At 44.4% G+C, this 18,708-nt stretch overlaps 1 protein-coding gene across 2 annotated transcripts in view; it reads left to right on the top strand.

Annotated features, from left to right (window-relative positions):
- Positions 1 to 18,708, top strand: part of DAP3 (death associated protein 3) — a 30,167-nt gene that overhangs the window by 7,182 nt on the left and 4,277 nt on the right. For both annotated transcript variants that reach the window (XM_027830262.3, XM_007068086.4), the window contains exons 4-13: positions 6,842 to 6,964; positions 8,332 to 8,433; positions 11,221 to 11,329; positions 11,577 to 11,669; positions 12,155 to 12,285; positions 12,952 to 13,032; positions 13,479 to 13,637; positions 15,876 to 15,935; positions 17,679 to 17,768; positions 18,344 to 18,461. In XM_027830262.3, coding sequence (XP_027686063.2) covers positions 6,842 to 6,964; positions 8,332 to 8,433; positions 11,221 to 11,329; positions 11,577 to 11,669; positions 12,155 to 12,285; positions 12,952 to 13,032; positions 13,479 to 13,637; positions 15,876 to 15,935; positions 17,679 to 17,768; positions 18,344 to 18,461 — 1,066 coding nt within the window. The remainder of the gene's footprint in view (positions 1 to 6,841; positions 6,965 to 8,331; positions 8,434 to 11,220; positions 11,330 to 11,576; positions 11,670 to 12,154; positions 12,286 to 12,951; positions 13,033 to 13,478; positions 13,638 to 15,875; positions 15,936 to 17,678; positions 17,769 to 18,343; positions 18,462 to 18,708) is intronic.

Here is an 18,708-nt window from a genome sequence, read left to right as displayed (position 1 = left end):
TGGGGGGAAAAGGAACCCTTGGTAGTCCAATGTCTAGTGAGTTACTGTTGATTTTCTCTATTTGCCAATGGTAACTCCTTCTGAACATGAGACTGAAAATGTTTATTTTCACGTGCAACAAGGTGACAGTTTGAAGACTTGATTTTGTTGATGTTGAATTATTGTAGAATATTGGGAATGTTTTAGTTTAATCACTTAAGTGTCTTGCAAAATCGAATTGACCAATAAACTGCAGTGAACTCAGAAAATGCAGATATGTATCCTTAAAGTTCTAGGACAGTTGTTAGAGCTGTTGCATTATGTTTTGGGGTAGATTGGTACCCATCACTCAAGGGGCTTGTAATTTGGTTCTCTATCCATTCTAACATATTTAGGTGGACTTTGTGTCCAGGTATATTAAAAGTTGCATCTATGGGATGGTGCAGAAAGGAGTCCCTAAATGGAAATTGCCAAAGCAGTGTGACGAACGAGGAATGTTGTGCAGGTGATCCTAAGAAATACATCATGCTATCTCATGCCTTTTGGATCATCTGTCTACGGGACAAAGAGAATTGTCTTCACTTCATGTAGTATCCAAGCTTTACTGAGGCCGTGGGATTTCGCTTTGGGAAAAGTGGAATTAGCAGTCCTGGTCTCAAAGCTGTGTAAAAATGGAAACAAATTCCTGAGATGAGCTATATATCTTATCCTGTTTACTGGAAGACTTATGTGGGCAGGCATCGGGAAGAGTGGGATGGGGAGCAGGAAGTCTGGCACAAGGTCCTGGTTTTCCTGGCTTGTCTATATAGAGCTTAGAATTTGGCTTTCATTCAAGCCATGATGGATGTGGGGGAGGGGGAATCTGTGGTGCTTTCGGGGAGGGAGTCAATAGCGGACTAGTGCAATAACTTTTCATTTCTGTGACCCAGGCCAAGATTTGAACCCAGTTTACTAAGTCCTGACTTGTCTACATCACTGATCAGCCACACGTTGTGAAGCACTTTGAAGTCTCAGCAGGAGAGATGCATATTTGAGAAGCAGGGGATGTTGCAGGGCAGGCTTGAGCTGCATTGGCAGAGCTGTGAGGGAGGGAGTCAGGACCGAAACAGCATGAGCGGTAGATAGTTGAAACTGAGGTACCGCTGGCAGAGACTGGGAGGTTGTGGGGATGGGAAGGACTAGAACTGCAGGGGTTATACCAGGTCATGACTGAGGTGTACTAGCAGAGCAGGGAAAGGTACTTTCACAGCCCCAGTTGTTGACACTGCTTGACTCAAGTGAGTGCTCTTAATTCCTTGCTCTCACAAGCACTAAAATAAGTCATACATCTTTAGATGAAAATAAAATCTTTTAAAATTAATAAATAAGTAAATAATGGCCAAATGAGACATCTCTCCAAATTGTGTGATGCTAAGGAGAAAAGGGCACCCTTGGGGCAAATAGAGACTACCTAGCCATATGATGATAAACCTGAAGATTGATGGTATAAACATGGAGGTGTTTACCTGCATAATGCCTGCTATTACGAAGGTTAGTTAAATATGTAGAGTGGAGAATACAAACTGGTTTTGTTCCTTTCCTAAGCAGAGAGACCTGAAATGCTGAATCAGGAGCACAGTCATATTTAATTTGGATGTGGGTTAATCTGAGCGTTCTGCTTTCTTCTAAGCCCTGTGATGCCTTTCAGGTGACCCCACGTAAGACCCTCAAATGCTGATGGCAGAAAAGCTGCATGAAACAATGTGGAATTAAAGCAGCTGTTCTGTGTCTAAATCTTGGTGTTTTGGCTTTACATAGTGCTGCTCTCATCTGTGCTGGGGAACAAATGGACTGTACAGGAATGCAAAGCAGGAAACTGCTTTCTTTGTGTCTTGAGTTGGAGACAGCAACTGTTGCTGTCTGTAATACTTAAGCAGGTTTTCATTTCTCTTTGTTTTGGCCTCTCCTCAGCCTCTCTGCCCTGAGTGTGTGGGACAATTTATTCACTGTGTTGTCTCTGAGCTCAGCTTCTATGTTCACCTTTAACATTTTCTTTCACCTTGGCCTACTAAAATCTCTTCTTTTTATTCCTTGCTACCCTTAATCCCCTGCCCTCTCTGGTTAGGACTTACAGGCACGCTTCATGAGTTTCCTATAGAGTAGCTTGTATTCGCTCAGCTGGCTGTTTGTTTCTCCTTCATAGTTCTGTTTTAATGAAAAATTCTGTATGCTGGGACACAGTTAGCCAGGAAATCAATGCAATGAGTTTAATTATAAATACCAAATAGTGGGCAGTGCTGCATTAATCCCACAGTAATTGAAGCGATTATGGAATACTAGGCAGCTTGAATTTGCAGGGTACTAGCTGCCATTCATCACTGTAGGCAGAAACCTTACAGGAACTTCTCAGCTATAAGACTTTAATGGCTGCACTGTGCTCTTCAGCTGTCCTTAATGGGATAAAAACAACCAGGAGTCCGGTGGCACTTTAAAGATTAACAGATTTATTTGGGCATAAGCTTTCATGGGTAAAAAACCCACTTCAGATGTATGGAGTGAAAATTACAGATACAGGCATAGATAGATATTGGCACACGAAGAGAAGGGAGTTGGCCTTCAACATTGGTTCTCCATTTGTAAGGTAATTCAGTCAGAATGGATGTAGTCCACTCCCATTAAGGACCGCTATTATCTATATCTGGCTATTTGGACTCTCTCCTCAGACCCTACGCTACCAGCACTCCTAGCTATCTTCGAGACACCACTGACTTCCTGAGGAAACTACAATGCATTGGTGATCTTCCTGAAAACACCATCCTGGCCACCATGGTTGTGGAAGCTCTCTACACGAATATTCCACACGAGGATGGTCTACAAGCTGTCAGGAACAGTATCCCTGATGTGGCCACGGCACACTTGGTGGCTGAGCTTTTGACTTTGTCCTCACCCACAACCATTTCAGTTTTGGGGACAACTTATACCTTCAAGTCAGCGGCACTGCTATGGGTACCCGCGTGGCCCCACAGTATGTCAACGTTTTTATGGCTGACGTAGAACAACACTTCCTCAGCTCTCATCCTCCTCTACTTACGCTACATTGACATCTTCATCATCATCCTGGACCCACGGGAAGGAGGCCCTTGAAGAGTTCCACCTGGATTTCAACAATTTCCACCCCACCATCAACCTCAGCCTGGACCAGTCCACACAAGAGATCGACTTCCTGGACACTACAGTGCAAATAAGTGGTGTCACATAAACACCATCCTATACCGGAAACCTACTGACCGCAATAGTTATCTACATGCCTCCAGCTTCCATCCAGGACACATCACATGATCCATTGTCTACAGCCAAGCCCTAAGATACAACCGCATTTGCTCTAATCCCTCAGACAGAGACACACACTTACAAGATCTCTGTCAAGCATTCTTAAAACTACAGTACCCACCTGGGAGAAGTGAGGAAGCACATTGACAGAGCGAGATGGGTACCCAGAAGTCACTTACAACAGGACAGGCCCAACAAGGAAAATAACAGAACACCACTGGCCATCACGTAGAGCCCCCAGCTAAAACCTCTCCAGCTCATCATCAACGATCTACAACCTATCCTGGAACACGATCACCCACTCTCACAGGTCTTGGGAGGCAGGCCAATCCTCGCTTACAGACAGCCCCCCAACCTGAAGCAAATACTCACCAGTAACTACACACCACACCACAGAAGCACTAACCCAGGAACCAATCCTTGTAACAAACCCTGTTGCCTTTTCTGTCCCCATATCTACTCTAGCGACACCATCATAGGACCCAAACACACCAGCCACACCATCAGGGGCTCGTTCACCTGCACATCTACTAATGTGATATATGCCATCATGTGCCAGCAATGCCGCTCTGCCATGTACATTGGCCAAACCGGACAGTCTCTATGTAAAAGGATAAATGGACAAATCAGACATCAGGAATGGTAACATACAAAAGCCAGTAGGAGAACACTTCAATCTCCCTGGACATTCAATAACCTATTTAAAAGTAGCCATTCTTCAACAAAAAAAACTTCAAAAACAGACTTCAAAGAGAAACTGTAGAACTACAGGTTTCAGAGTAGCAGCCGTGTTAGTCTGTATGCGCAAAAAGAAAAGGAGTACTTGTGGCACCTTAGAGACTAACAAATTTATTTGAGCATAAGCTTTCGTGAGCTACAGCTCACTTCATCGGATGCGTTCAGTGAATGAAAAGCATGGAGTCATAGAATCATAGAATATCAGGGTTGGAAGGGACCCCAGAAGGTCATCTAGTCCAACCCCCTGCTCGAAGCAGGACCAATTCCCAGTTAAATCATCCCAGCCAGGGCTTTGTCAAGCCTGACCTTAAAAACCTCTAAGGAAGGAGATTCTGCCACCTCCCTAGGTCACGCATTCCAGTGTTTCACCACCCTCTTAGTGAAAAAGTTTTTCCTAATATCCAATCTAAACCTCCCCCATTGCAACTTGAGACCATTACTCCTCGTTCTGTCATCTGCTACCATTGAGAACAGTCTAGAGCCATCCTCCTTGGAACCCCCTTTCAGGTAGTTGAAAGCAGCTATCAAATCCCCCCTCATTCTTCTCTTCTGCAGACTAAACAATCCCAGCTCCCTCAGCCTCTCCTCATAAGTCACGTGCTCTAGACCGCTAATCATTTTTGTTGCCCTTCGCTGGACTCTCTCCAATTTATCCACATCCTTCTTGTAGTGTGGGGCCCAAAACTGGACACAGTACTCCAGATGAGGCCTCACCAGTGTCGAATAGAGGGGAACGATCACGTCCCTCGATCTGCTCGCTATGCCCCTACTTATACATCCCAAAATGCTATTGGCCTTCTTGGCAACAGGGGCACACTGCTGACTCATATCCAGCTTCTCGTCCACTGTCACCCCTAGGTCCTTTTCCGCAGAACTGCTACCTAGCCATTCGGTCCCTAGTCCGTAGCGGTGCATTGGATTCTTCCATCCTAAGTGTAGGACCCTGCACTTATCCTTATTGAACCTCATCAGATTTCTTTTGGCCCAAACCTCCAATTTGTCTAGGTCCTTCTGTATCCTATCCCTCCCCTCCAGCGTATCTACCACTCCTCCCAGTTTAGTATCATCCGCAAATTTGCTGAGAGTGCAATCCACACCATCCTCCAGATCATTTACGAAGATATTGAACAAAACCGGCCCCAGGACCGACCCCTGGGGCACTCCACTTGACACCGGCTGCCAACTAGACATGGAGCCATTGATCACTACCCGTTGAGCCCGACAATCTAGCCAGCTTTCTACCCACCTTATAGTGCATTCATCCAGCCCATACTTCCTTAACTTGCTGACAAGAATACTGTGGGAGACCGTGTCAAAAGCTTTGCTAAAGTCAAGAAACAATACATCCACTGCTTTCCCTTCATCCACAGAACCAGTAATCTCATCGTAAAAGGCGATTAGATTAGTCAGGCATGACCTTCCCTTGGTGAATCCATGCTGACTGTTCCTGATCACTTTCCTCTCATGTAAGTGCTTCAGGATTGATTCTTTGAGGACCTGCTCCATGATTTTTCCAGGGACTGAGATGAGGCTGACTGGCCTGTAGTTCCCAGGATCCTCCTTCTTCCCTTTTTTAAAGATTGGCACTACATTAGTCTTAGAACTTAGTAAGTAATCTAGCTAGATATGCATTAGATTCTGTTTTCTTTAAATGGCTGAGAAAATAAGCTGTGCTGAATGGAATGGATATTCCTGTTTTTGTGTCTTTTTGTAACTTAAGGTTTTGCCTAGAGGGATTCTCTATGTTTTGAATCTAATTACCCTGTAAGGTATTTACCATCCTGATTTTACAGAGGTGATTCTTTTTACTTTTTCTTCTATTAAAATTCTTCTTTTAAGAAACTGAATGCTTTTTCATTGTTCTTAAGATCCAAGGGTTCCAAACTAACTCTTTCCCAGTAACCGGTGTTAGATGTTTGGTGGTGGCAGCGAAAGTCCAAGGGCAAAGGGTAAAATAGTTTGTACCTTGGGGAAGGTTTAACCTAAGCTGGTAAAAGTAAGCTTAGGAGGTTTTCATGCAGGTCCCCACATCTGTACCCTGAATGCATCCGATGAAGTGAGCTGTAGCTCACGAAAGCTTATGCTCAAATAAATTTTTTAGTCTCTAAGGTGCCACAAGTACTCCTTTTCTTTTTGTAGAACTACAGTTCATTTGCAAACTTAACACCATCAATTTTGGCTTGAATAGGGACTGGGAGTGGCTGACTCACTACAAAAGCAATTTTCCCTCTCTTGGTATTGACACCACCTCATCAATTATTGGGAGTGGACCACATCCATCCTGACTGAATTGGCCTTCAACATTGGTTCTCCACTTGTAAGGTTATTCCCTTCTCTTCATGTGCCAATATATATTTATGCCTGTATCTATAATTTTCACTCCATGCATCTGAAGAAGTGGATTTTTTACCCACGAAAGTTTATGCCCAAATAAATCTGTTTAGTCTTTAAGGTGCCACTGGACTCCTCGTTGTTTTTGTGGATAGAGACTAACACGGCTACCCTTGTGATACTTAATGGGATAACTCATTTAGGTAGAGAGCTCAGCTCTGTAAGGGTGGCAGATGGACTTAAGTGAATTGAAGGGGTTTAGAAGGATGCAACTGAACTTGCAGTATGGCTATACATAACATTGAGCTTTACACAATGAATTTCCTATGTATTCTAATTGCTGTGACCCCTACTTCCAGAGTAGGGCATGTTACATTGACTCTTCCCTGATGTGTCTAGTACGTGTGTAAAGCTACAACTGATAACTGGATTTTTGCATGTAATTATGATCTTTCAATTGCTGAGAAATGTTTTTCCTCTGTAGTTGGATTCTGGATATTTTCTCCATGCCAGTGCCAGGGCTTGGTTCAGTGCTGCAGTTAATCTGGATGCCCAAATCCCAGCAGAGAAACCCAGAGCAGTATTCCGCACCAATGAGAGCAACCCGGTGAGTTACTACCATATTTACTATTATGTCAACTAGCCAGTACCCTAAGTGCGTCAGAGTCTGTTCTTGGGCACCCTGGACTCACTGACTGAGATCACATGCTACTTACGAGTGGGAATGAAGGGAGTAGGTAGTTCTTCATAATAACCATGCCCTGCTCCTGTAGGGTGTGAATAACAAACCTTCAAAACAGGGCCAAGACCCTTTCTGAAATCCCCTTTGAACATGTATTGATTCTTTCTCTGCAGCTGTAGAAATGAAATGGGCCATGTATTGTAGCAGCTCAGATGTGGGTGAAAACTTGGCATCAGACACCATTAATTTCAACTTCAGGGTCATTCTTTTCTGACTAACCTCCCCAGACTGGTTATTAAGGGAAAAAATAACTAAGCACACCCTACCGGCTTTATAATTCCAGCTGTAGTGTGTGTGTGTGTGTGTGTGTCTCTCTCTCTCTCTCTCTCTCTCTCGCACAAGATGAAGTGAAATAAATGAATGAAATAAGCCTTTGAGGAGCTTTTCCACTGCCTCTGTAATTGGAGTCTCTTGCACTGCTGATTCCTTTGAGGTCTCTATGGAAACAGCAGCATGCAGATGATCCAGTCATGTGATCAGAGCATCTCTATAGACTGCACAGAAGAGCCCAGATGGCAAGAATTGTCTGCTCTGTCCTAGGTCTAGGATTTATGTTGCCAAGCAACTGGCTTCAGCATTCCGGTTGCACATGCCTGATATATATTTGGCAACAGCAGCCGATGCTTCTTAATTAATCAAATCCATGTTCCTCAAGCTTGTCCATATTGTAGATCACTTCTTAAGCTACAGATTCTCCTGTGGTTCATCTCTGCACCTTATTCCACAACTTTCCTCTAGAAGTTAAAATGCTTGGTTACAGGGAAATTTCACTAAACAGCACTGAGGCGACAACATGAAAACTAAATTCTCAAAAGAGACTGTAAAAATGGCACCTTCTTACTTAACAGCCCTGGTCCCTATATGTATCCCCAGATAATATCTTGATGGGGTGGAGGTATGATTGACCTGTCTAGATCAAAACTAATTTAAAAAAAAATTGGAAATCCAGGAGACACCCTGGACTATGCTATAGCTAGTAGGAAGCACTGCTGCTTCCAGACTTGTATATGCTTCACCACTGTAAAAGAAACCATTTTGTGGACCACCACTGTGCTAAATAAATAAAACCTAGAAGCAGGTGTATTCTGACTCTGAGTAATTTGATAATTATTCTGCCTGGGTGGTACTTTGCTGCCTCACTCTTAAGGGAACCTCTGTACACAGACAGATGAGATGGCTCATCTAGAGTTCAGCCTCCCATGGTTGTTACAATTTGTATTTTAACTTCACAGGCCAACCATGCAGAGCAACATGAGGGTCAGCATTACAGCATCCCCCTCCAGGAGGTGAAGGTAGTGTTTCCACATGGACTGCCCTACCGCTTCCAAATGCAGGTACTCTGTTTCAGCACTGAGTGGGGAGATGTGGGAAGGACCGGATGTGTAATAGGACTGTGATGCGAGGGTCAGCAGGGAGCCGCATTCCTGAGGCACCTTCACTGAGTCGAATACAGTTGTTTTGGGTCCATGGAAAGCTGGATTTTCTTTTGGCAGTGATGGCACACAGCCATGAGTGATCCTTCTGTGGGAGGGGGCTGGGTTGAGAGAAGATTGATCTTGCTTTGCATAGTGGAAGGGAGCTGGGGAGTGGAGATTAGTGAGATGTGATTTAAGTTTCCTCAGTCTCTAACTTCTGAGTCTATAATGTGCTATGGGTCCAGACTGTCTGAGCACAACCCCTCCTGGGGACTTGAATGGTGTCATTTCTGTGTAAAATAGACTTGCTTATAAAATGGCTTTAGATCAGCAAAAAAATATCTTGCTCTTTCTTTCCATCTCTGACACAGATCTCACTCTGACTGGTGGGGTTTACTCTGCAGCTATAGCATGCTGTTTAAAATGCATTTCTGGACTCAGAAATGATCTGTGGATTATTAATGTAAATGAACCAAGGACAAGGAAGTGAGGCATCTAACGCCACCTGTTAAAATATTCCAAGAAATTCAGTGAAACATCTTATGCTTGAGCACAGTGGGGCTCCTCCCCTTAACACTTCCATGGCTTTTCTCTTCACGCTGTGCTGTAATGTGCTTCAATATCAGTTTCTTGGCTTTGGTTTATTTGTTGAGCCCTTCTTGTTCCTGATTGTATCTGAGTGCAGACAATAATATATGTGCTCCCAACATCATACAGCAACCTAGTACCTTACAAACCTTATGGTTTGTGTAAACTACATACTGTGGCCTTTTAAAGGCTAAGTTAAATATCTGGGCAGGTTTCTTTTCTTTTCAGAAAACCAGTAGTAATTAAAGCTCATTATAGACTGCCATTTATGTTTGCCTTGGTTATTTAGAATTAAATTTAAATTCAAGCTTTTTAATTAAATGCAGAGAAAAGTCTCCAACTGGGAAACTTTTTTTCCCTAATCATGCAACATAAACATAATTTTTTTATGGAAATCTATTCTGCTAGACTGAGGCAGTGTTGTGAGCTTCACTTGATATTTATCCTCTCAAAATATTTTCAGGCAAATGGTTCTTCCCCAGATAACGTAGCTTATAACAACATACATGCAGCTGAATTACGTTTGTGTGCTTGTTAAGGGACATCTGCCACTAGTCATAGTGCTGATGTGGTACAAGGAAAAATAAAAAATGAAGTAGAGACCACAGTAGTCTGAAGTGGGAAAACTTTGTGTTCACTGATCATTTTACTTTCAGCAACTGGTATAAATGTTGTGATAGGATAACATTAAGATTGTAACAGGGTCCCATATACTCCAGGATTGCAAAATTTGTTGTCAAGTCGTCCTTTACTGCAGAATTGTGCTCCATAATCTAAGTGTTTATTTAAAATAAAAATTTCCAGTGCTCGTGGTTATGAAGGAAACCTTAGAAATGGGAACCAAATGTAACCAAAGCAATGTTGTCTTCCTGAGTGTGCCAACTGCCTGAAACAATACCTTGGAAAGGTGCAAACTGTCCCATACATCTTAATGAGATGCTGACTGTGAAACCTAAAGATGACAACACAAACATTCACTATAAACTAGTATAGCCCACAATTCCAAAGTGCTTCTTATGCCTTCTCTGCTGCCAAAAGATGCAAATGGCACTGGCAGGTGGCCAAAATCTCAAGCTTCCCTTTTCTGTTCCCCAACCTTCTGATATGAATTTATGCACTGTCAAGAAAAAAAATCTGACACATCAAAACAAACTACACATCTGTGTAACATTGAATTGGGGGTAAAATCCTGGCCCCCACTGAATTCAGTGGGAGTTTTGCATATATTTCATATTTAATTCTTTTAAAATGTTAATTTTGAAATTTAAATGCAGCTATTGCAGAATTTCCAGTCTGCCATAGCAGAGTGCTGCTGAATTTAAGTTGTGAGCTACACAGGGCCATGGCTAGGGAGTATGAATATCTTTGGGCCTCAAGACATCCTCTGATCACTTCAAGGGTTGTAAGAAAATGTTTCCTACCATGTGCAGCATTGCATGACTACCTTAGGAGCATTAAGGCAGGAGGACTTGAGGACTGGGGTGGTTATCTTCTTCCTTTGAAGCTTTGGGTATTGACCACTGGATACTGGACTTGAGGGCATGTTGCAAGTTCCGTCTGATTACTCAGGCATTGGGGAGGCAGGTAGACAGAGGTATTGTTTAGCGTAGCTGGTAATTTTCTGACTTCAGACAGGGAGTAGATTGTTTAATTTTTGGCAAAGATGCCTATAGCCCTTGATAGGTGCTCTTTTGAATATATTGTATATCAAAATAAGTTGGTCTGTTCCAATCTTGGCAGATCCTATGAGATTGGGACTTTCAAGCTGGTTAGTTCTACTATAGCATTAGTAGTAAGTTTGAATTTTAAACTAATCTCTGTAACATGTTAATGTGGAAGTAATTCATAGATTCCAAGGCCAGAAGGAACCGTTTTGATCATCTGCTTTGTAGGTTACTTATCAGGAAAGTGCTTCTGAATAAGACAGAGCAGAAAAAGTGAAGGAAGGTCATGATACAAGCTGGAGGGGTTGTGACACATAGCGCAGTCCACTGGTTTTGTTAGGGCTGGTGTTACTGCAGCCCCGAAAGACTATTGTATAACTCAGACATAATCAGGGTAGGAGCTGCTGATGTGCGCTTATATGCGGCTCCTTGTTCCTATTCTGTCTCCTGTCAGATGAAGACGTTCAATGAAAGCTGCCTGATGGTTCGGAAACCAGCTCTAGAACTCCTTGGTTATCTGAAAAGCACCAACTTGGCCCACCCGGCTATCCGATATGTTATCTGTATCCTTTCTTCATTTGCCGTGCTCCAGAATGTGGGTTAAATAAGGGTAGCTGCGCTTCCTGCACACTGAGAGGGAGATGGGATTCTGACCTCATGTTGGGTGGCATGGGTTAGCCTCCCACCTTCCCCACCAATGCCTTTTCCTCACATAGTTAGATGGGAAGAAGAGGCTTTTCTGCACCCCCCAAAAAAACCATAGCCTGGAGACACTCTATCTGAGGTTTTCCTTGACAGTTTATGCTGGAGATGGGGAGAAGGGAACAGGAAAAACAATGACGCTGTGCCATGCTGTTCATTATTGTGCAAAACAGGACTGGCTGGTTTTACACATTCCAGATGGTAAGTACCCTGGTGATACCTCTGAATGCATAATGTTCTGTGCGCTGTAACTAATCTACTGGGAAGGCAAAGCAGCTAAAGACATTTATAGAGTGGGAGATTTTGTTCATCATGGTTTTCCCATGATTGGGATATAAAAAGTTATTAAATTAAGAGCAAAACATAAAGAAGAAAACAGAGGCGTTGAATAGTGTTTTCCCCTGTGCACACACGCACATCAGCCTCATGCTCTGTCACTACAAACTAGTCAATCTGGTATGGGTGCCCTGAGTTACGGATCCTGCTCCATTTGGAGGCTGTTGATAAATCATGGTGCGTGTTTGCTGAGTGGCTATTTCCCCAAGGGTGGGGTATGCTCATTATATGGCATAGTGGCTTTCTGTGGTGAATAGAGAAGAATGAGGAAAAAGGACCAGAAAAAAAGCATGCAGTTACCCTTAACTAAACGGGACAATTGTTTGTCTCGTTTTGTTTCTGCTTCACAGCTCACCTCTGGGTGAAGAATTGCAGGGAGCTTATGCAGTCCTCCTATAACAAAGAGCGGTTTGACCAGCCTCTGGAAGCATCTACCTGGCTTAAGAATTTCAAAACTTCAAATGACCACTTCTTAAAAGAGGTCAGTAAATTCTACTGAGTCCCTGGATTAGGAACCAGGGAAAACCTACAAGAACAGCTTCTCCTGGAAATTTCAGGGGGATTGCTCCCTCACTTGGAATGTCTGTCCAGTGGAATGGGGTCTACGGATCTGTTCATTTTTTTTGAGAAGCATTTCCTGTGTTGGTAGTGAATGAGCATTCACATTGGATAACTTACTATTAATCACGTATCAGAGTAGCAGCCGTGTTAGTCTGTATTCGCAAAAAGAAAAGGAGTACTTGTGGCACTGAATGCATCCGATGAAGTGAGCTGTAGCTCATGAAAGCTTGTGCTCAAATAAATTTGTTAGTCTCTAAGGTACCACAAGTACTCCTTTTCTTTTTTCATTTATCACGTAGTTTATTTGGAGGTAGATTTCAGTGGGGTTGGAAATGCATTAAAGATCCTGTGTTTGCAAAGGGGTCCCACCACTGGGGGAAGTCTGAGATTTTGGTCATTATATCACTGAGGGATGCTGCACCAAGAAATGCCATTCTGTAGCTCTTTCCCAGCACCTCTAGAGCGGAGTGGGGGCTCCTACTGCCCAGGTTTGTTGAGTTGCCCCTGAAGTGGGAGCTTGGCAGTTCACACTCTCCATCTACGTTCAATTACCCTACCCCCTGCCCCAATTCTCCTTTTATTACAGATAAAAACACAACAGACGTATATGTGGAGCAAACGGGAAAGCACTGAGAAGGGCAGACCACTGGGTGAAGTGGTAGAACAGGTGAGGGAATGACAATTGCCTATGGTATTGTTGGACCCTGTCAATAATACGAAAATGAGACATGATGCCCAGTGAAGGGAATGGGGAGAAGAACTATATTTAGTGCTTCTAAAGCATTGTGTAAACATTAGTCCTGGGAAGTTGGAAGGGTTGTTATCTCCACCTTGTAGATGGGAAGACCAAAGCATGGAACTAGACCTCTCAAGGAGGACACACAAACAGTCTGTGTCAGAGCTGGGATTAGAACTCATGAGTTGCTGACACCTATCCCTATGCTCAATCTATTTATTAGACCATGGTGCCCCTTTGGGAGGGGAGGACAGAGTCTTAGGTCTCTTCTGTCCCATCTTTTAGATCCTCATAGAGAAGTTGGTGCCAAGGCTTCCTGACTGCACATGGCCTGCATTCTCTCCCTTTGCTAATGTTGTATACCAATCTATTTGTAGGGTTTAACGCGAGTGAAGAATGCCAGTGATGCTGTGGGGGTTGTGCTGAAAGAGTTAAAGAAGCAGTGTCCTCTTGGTTCATTTAGACTTCTGGTGGCAGTGGATGGAATCAATGCTCTCTGGGGACGGACAACACTGAGGAAGAAAGACAAAAGTGCTGTAGGAAATTACCTTCCTTTTTTGTGGCTAACACAAATTGAGAAACCTAAGGGGAGGGTTTGGTTCCCCCTTTGGATGATGATTGTTTCCGGGGCTATTAAGTTCTAGCAGTTATAAAGCTTCTCTAACTCAGAGGATTCTGCAAACTGTAGCTCTCCAATGAGGATTCTGCAGTGCAGAATATGAAAGTGAATGACTTCACACAATAAAGAACAGGAGGGCATTCATTTTGCTCAACACCCTTGCCAATATACAGCTTTATTTTGTGTAGTTATTTTCATAAATCTGCTCCTCCAAAATTCTTGAGGTTAAATACAATGACAATGTTAAATAATAGCAAAGGAAGAAGGCATTTACATGATATAAGCAAACAAGAGGCTTCCAAGCTGGATTTTGAAGGAATTGGAGAGTCGCTGAGGCAGAAATATGCAAGGAGCATGGTTCAGGTGGAAGGTGCTGCAGAGGAAAATGTTCTCACACCTATGCTGCTGAGGGTGTGAAGGCATGGTGGGGGGGGACGGGGACCAGTGCTAGGTGAGAAGATGTGAGGAGAGTCACATTCTATAAGGGTTCAAAAACAGGGAGGGCAATTTTGAATTGGATCCTGAAATGCAAAGGAACCCAGGTCAGTATGAGGAAGAAGGTGGGATGGGGGTAGTAGCCTCATGGATTTGGAGAGGCCTTATCAATGTTGATAAATGTAGAATAATGCACATTGGAAAAAATAATCCCAATTATAAATGCAAAATGATGGGTCTAAATTAGCTGCTCCCACTCAAGAAAAAGATCTTGGAGTTGTCATGGATCGCTCTCTGAAAACCTCTGTTCTGTGTGCAGTGGCAGTTAAAAAAACAAAAACAAAACTAACAAAAAGTTAGGAACTATTAGGAAATAAAACAGAAAATATCCTAATGTCACTATATAAATCCATGGTATGCACACATCTTGAATACTGCAAGCAGTTCTGGTCACCCCATCTCAAAAAAGATATATATTAGAATTGGAAAAGGTACAAAGGACAACAAAAGTTATTAGGAATATGGATCAGCTTTGGTATGAGGAGAGATTAAAAATACCATGACTGTTCATTTTAGAAAAGAGATGAGTAAGGTGGGTGGCGATATGATAGAGATCTGTAAAATCGTGAATGGTTTGGAGAAAGTGAATAGGGAAGTGTTGTTTACCTCTTCACGTAGCACAAGAATTGGGGTCACCCAATGAAATTAATAGGCAGCAGATTTAAAACAAACTTCTTCATAGAATGCACAGTCAACTTATGGAACTCATTGCCAGGGAATGTTGTGAAGGACAAAAGTATAACTGGGTTCAGAAAAGAATTAGAAAAGTTTGTGAAGGATAAGTCCATCAATGGCTATTAGCCAAGATGGTCAGGGATGCAACCCCATGCTCCAGATATCCCTAAACCTGTGACTAGCATGAAGCTGGGACTGGACAACTGGAGATGGATAACTTGATAATTGCCCTGTTCATTTCCTCTGAAGCATCTGGCATTGGCCACTGTCAGAAGACAGGATACTGGGCTAGATGAACCTTTGGTGTGATCCAGTATGACCGTTCTTACGTTAAGAATTTTAATAGTCCAGGTGAGAGGGGATTAGGGCCTGGGTAGGGTCTAGCACATGACTAGATCTGCCAACACAGGAGATGTGGAAGAAGAGACTGGTATCAAGGATGATGCCAGGCCTACAGAGAGGGAAAGCAAGTGGAAGTCCTGAGTTGAGAAGGGCTAAGAGTAAATAATAGTGGTAGACTGTTGAGACTTCAGAACTGCTCTTTGAGGTTCTTGCTAGGTGGAATATTGTGCTCCGTTGTAGCTTTTCCCATAGAAGGGTGACATAATTGCCTTAATCAAATTAATTCATGTTGTGTTTGCCATGTGGCTAATGAATTCAAATTTAGTAGTGCCTGTATGGCATGGAATGGATCAGCTTACCAGTATCCGATTCCCAGAAACTGATCTCATGGCAGATGGCTGCCTGTGGAAAAGCTTCTGCCTTCTTCTTGTGCATGCTTGTGTTTCGGACAGCCTCTAAAAATCTCAACGGCATCTCTGAAGGAAGCTCCAAATAGTTCTTTCACTGCAGTCACTGTTAAGCTGCTGTTGTGCTCTGGGGTTTTTTGCTTGTTTAAGCATCCAAAGGAACCTCATGGGTGGGAGAGGAGCTGGGAGACAGTGATTTCTCTAACCAGCTATACCTGACATTCTGTCATCATTAGGTTTCTCCAGAGGAACTGACGTTAGTCCACAATCTGAGGAAGATGGTGGTGAATGACTGGGTGAGTGCATTTGTGGGCTTGCTGGCAAGTCATTGCACGATGTTCAGAGCTAAATGCTGATGTCCAGAGCAGTGAGACCTTCTGAGGGGCTTCCTACTGGGAATTTACAGAGCTGTATGACTTGGGGGAGTTACCTCTGTTTAGTAGTTTTACATTTATTCCATTTCTTCCTTTCACTGACAGATGTATTCCAGGAAAAGCTTTTAAAGAATGTGGTGGAGAGATGTTTCAATTGAAAGCTGTTTAAACAATCTTGACTGCATAACAGATGCCTCACTTTATCGCAGGGGTGGGCAAACTTTGTGCCCCTCGGGCCACATAGGGGAATAGAAATTGTATGGCTGGCCATGAATGCTCACAAAATAGGGGTTGGGGATGAGGAGTTTGGGGTGTAGGAGGGTGTTCTGGGCTGGGACCGAGGGGTTCAGAGGGCTGGAAGGAGATCAGGGCTGGGGCAGGGGTGCAGGAACGGGTGCAGATTCTGGCTGGGGGTGTGGGCTCTGGGATGGGGCTGGGGATGAGAGGTTTGGGGTGCAGGAGGGTGCTCCAGGCTGGGATCGAGGGGCTTGGAGAGTGGGAGGGGGATCAGGACTGGGGCAGGGGATTGGGGCATGGGGAGAGGCTCAGGGGATGCAGGCTCTGAGAGGTGCTTACCTCAAGTGGCTACCAGAAGCAGTGGCATGTCCCTTCTCCAGCTCCTACACGGAGGCATAGCCAGGTGGCTCTGTACGCTCCACCATCTGCAGGCACCGCCCCTGCAGCTCCCATTGGAGGGCGTAGGAGCCAGAGCAGGGCCATGCTGCGGCTTCTGGGAGCCACGTGGTTTGGCCCCGACCCTGCGGCCCAGCAGGAGTGTTGGAGCAGGGCCGAGCTGCGTGGTGCAGCCCCAACCCAGCACGCCGGCTGGAGCACCAGAGCGGGGCCGACCCATGTGGTGTGGCCCCAACCCAGCTCCCGGGCTGGAGCATTGGAGCCAGGCCGAGCCGCATGGTCCAGCCCCCAACCCAGTGCCCCGGCCAGAGTGCTGGAATGGGGCTGAGCCGCATGGTGCGGCTCGCGGGCTGGGCCGTAGTTTGCCCACCCTTGCTTTATCGCCTCCAGTTACCTTTTTCTTTTGTGCTGAATGTCTGCTCGTAGTGGCCAGGCCTGGAATGACTGGGAAACCATCATAGCCTCTTCTCAGATTCTGTACAGTGCCACCCAGTGAAAAAGCTATTTCAGTTCCAGCTTCTCCCAGTAGAGGTCCGAAACGATTGTCGGCCGTTGCTTTCACGGAGGGAGGGGTAGGTTAGTAGCAGATGGTGCTGCTGGCTGGGAGAGCAGCCTGAGGCAGAATGGCCCCCTCAAGGATTGAACTCACAACCCTGGGTTTAGCAGGCCAATGCTCAAACCCCTGAGTAGTGTGGAGATCCTATAGCTACTTCACTCCCATCCTGAAGTCTCTGTAATCAGTGCTTCTGTCCCATTCCCTTCAGCACTATCTCCTGGGAAGAGCTGCACAAGAACCAGTGCTTCTTCCTTGCTCTCTGCACTGCATCCTGCTGTGACTAGAGTAGTTGGGTGCACTTCGCAGCCAGTACTTCTGTTCTGTTCCACACATTGCCTAGGAGAAGCTGGGACTGAAGGTAATTACAGGATCCAGAAGGAAAATGCAGGATATCACAGGAGACGGTTAATGATTCTAGACAGGTGAGGTGTATGTCCTATACCTAAGACTCCTTCTAATCCAGCTCTATGTTTCAGAATGGCGGTGCCATTGTGACCACTCTTAGCCAGACGGGCTCTCTCTTCAAACCACGTTCTGCTTATTTGCCCCACGAGTTGCTGGGAAAGGTGAGTTATGGCCTCTGTCTTCCTCTGCATTGGTACATGTAAAGCAACAGAAATAAGAATACTGGTTTGGGACCTACTTCCCCAGTAGATATGATGAGCTGAATCATTCTTGCTCTGTTCAGTCATTCTTGCATGCTGTCCCTTATGCTTGGCTCAGACTCCCTATTACAGTGTGGCTACTAACCGCCATATCTCTCAAATTGTTCCTTACACTCTTTATCTAACTTTGTCATAGTCTCATTCTTCAGCTTGGCCTGTGTGTGAAAGGGATGGGGGGAACTTGCCTCCGAACATGGTGAAACAGGTTGTCCAGCCCAGTCTGCCCCAGTGCTCCTGCTTTTTGACTTCTCATTCTCACCTTTTTGCTCTTTCACTAGCCCCCTTTTGCACAAATAACCAGAGTATCTCAGAGGTCACTTATTCTCTGTGTTTTAATTGCTTTCCTGGGTTACACGAACCATAGAGCTATTCTTTTTCGAAGCAGTTCTACCTGAGCTTCCTCATGGCTAGGCTGTGCCTTATCCTTCCGCAGCTCAGACCATTCTGTCTGCCTCACAGTTTGTTTTCCCTTCCAGGAGGGTTTTGACACACTGGACCCTTTCATTCCCATCCGGGTTTCCAACTATAGTCAGCGAGAGTTTGAGAGCTGTTATCAGTATTACCTTGACCGCAAGTGGCTTCAACATGACAGAGGTGAGTTCCGCCCCCCTCCCATGCAAAGGAATGAAGACAGCTGTAGTATTTCAACTTCCATCTCCATCACAGAGAAAGATGAGCTCTGTGCCCTTCATACCATTATTCCAGCTGTTAACTCAAACCAAGAAACCTGTTTTTAAAGCTAAGTGCTAATAATAAAGCTACCTATTGTATTTAAAAAAATCTAAGAATTTAAAGGAAAAGGGACAATCTAGATCTTACATTGCCCTTATAATAAACATAC

Source organism: Chelonia mydas, chromosome 24 (assembly GCF_015237465.2).
Source record: "Chelonia mydas isolate rCheMyd1 chromosome 24, rCheMyd1.pri.v2, whole genome shotgun sequence".
NCBI lineage: Eukaryota > Metazoa > Chordata > Testudines > Cheloniidae > Chelonia > Chelonia mydas.
Note: the sequence above shows the minus strand (reverse complement) of the source record. Positions and strands in the feature narration are given on the sequence as shown.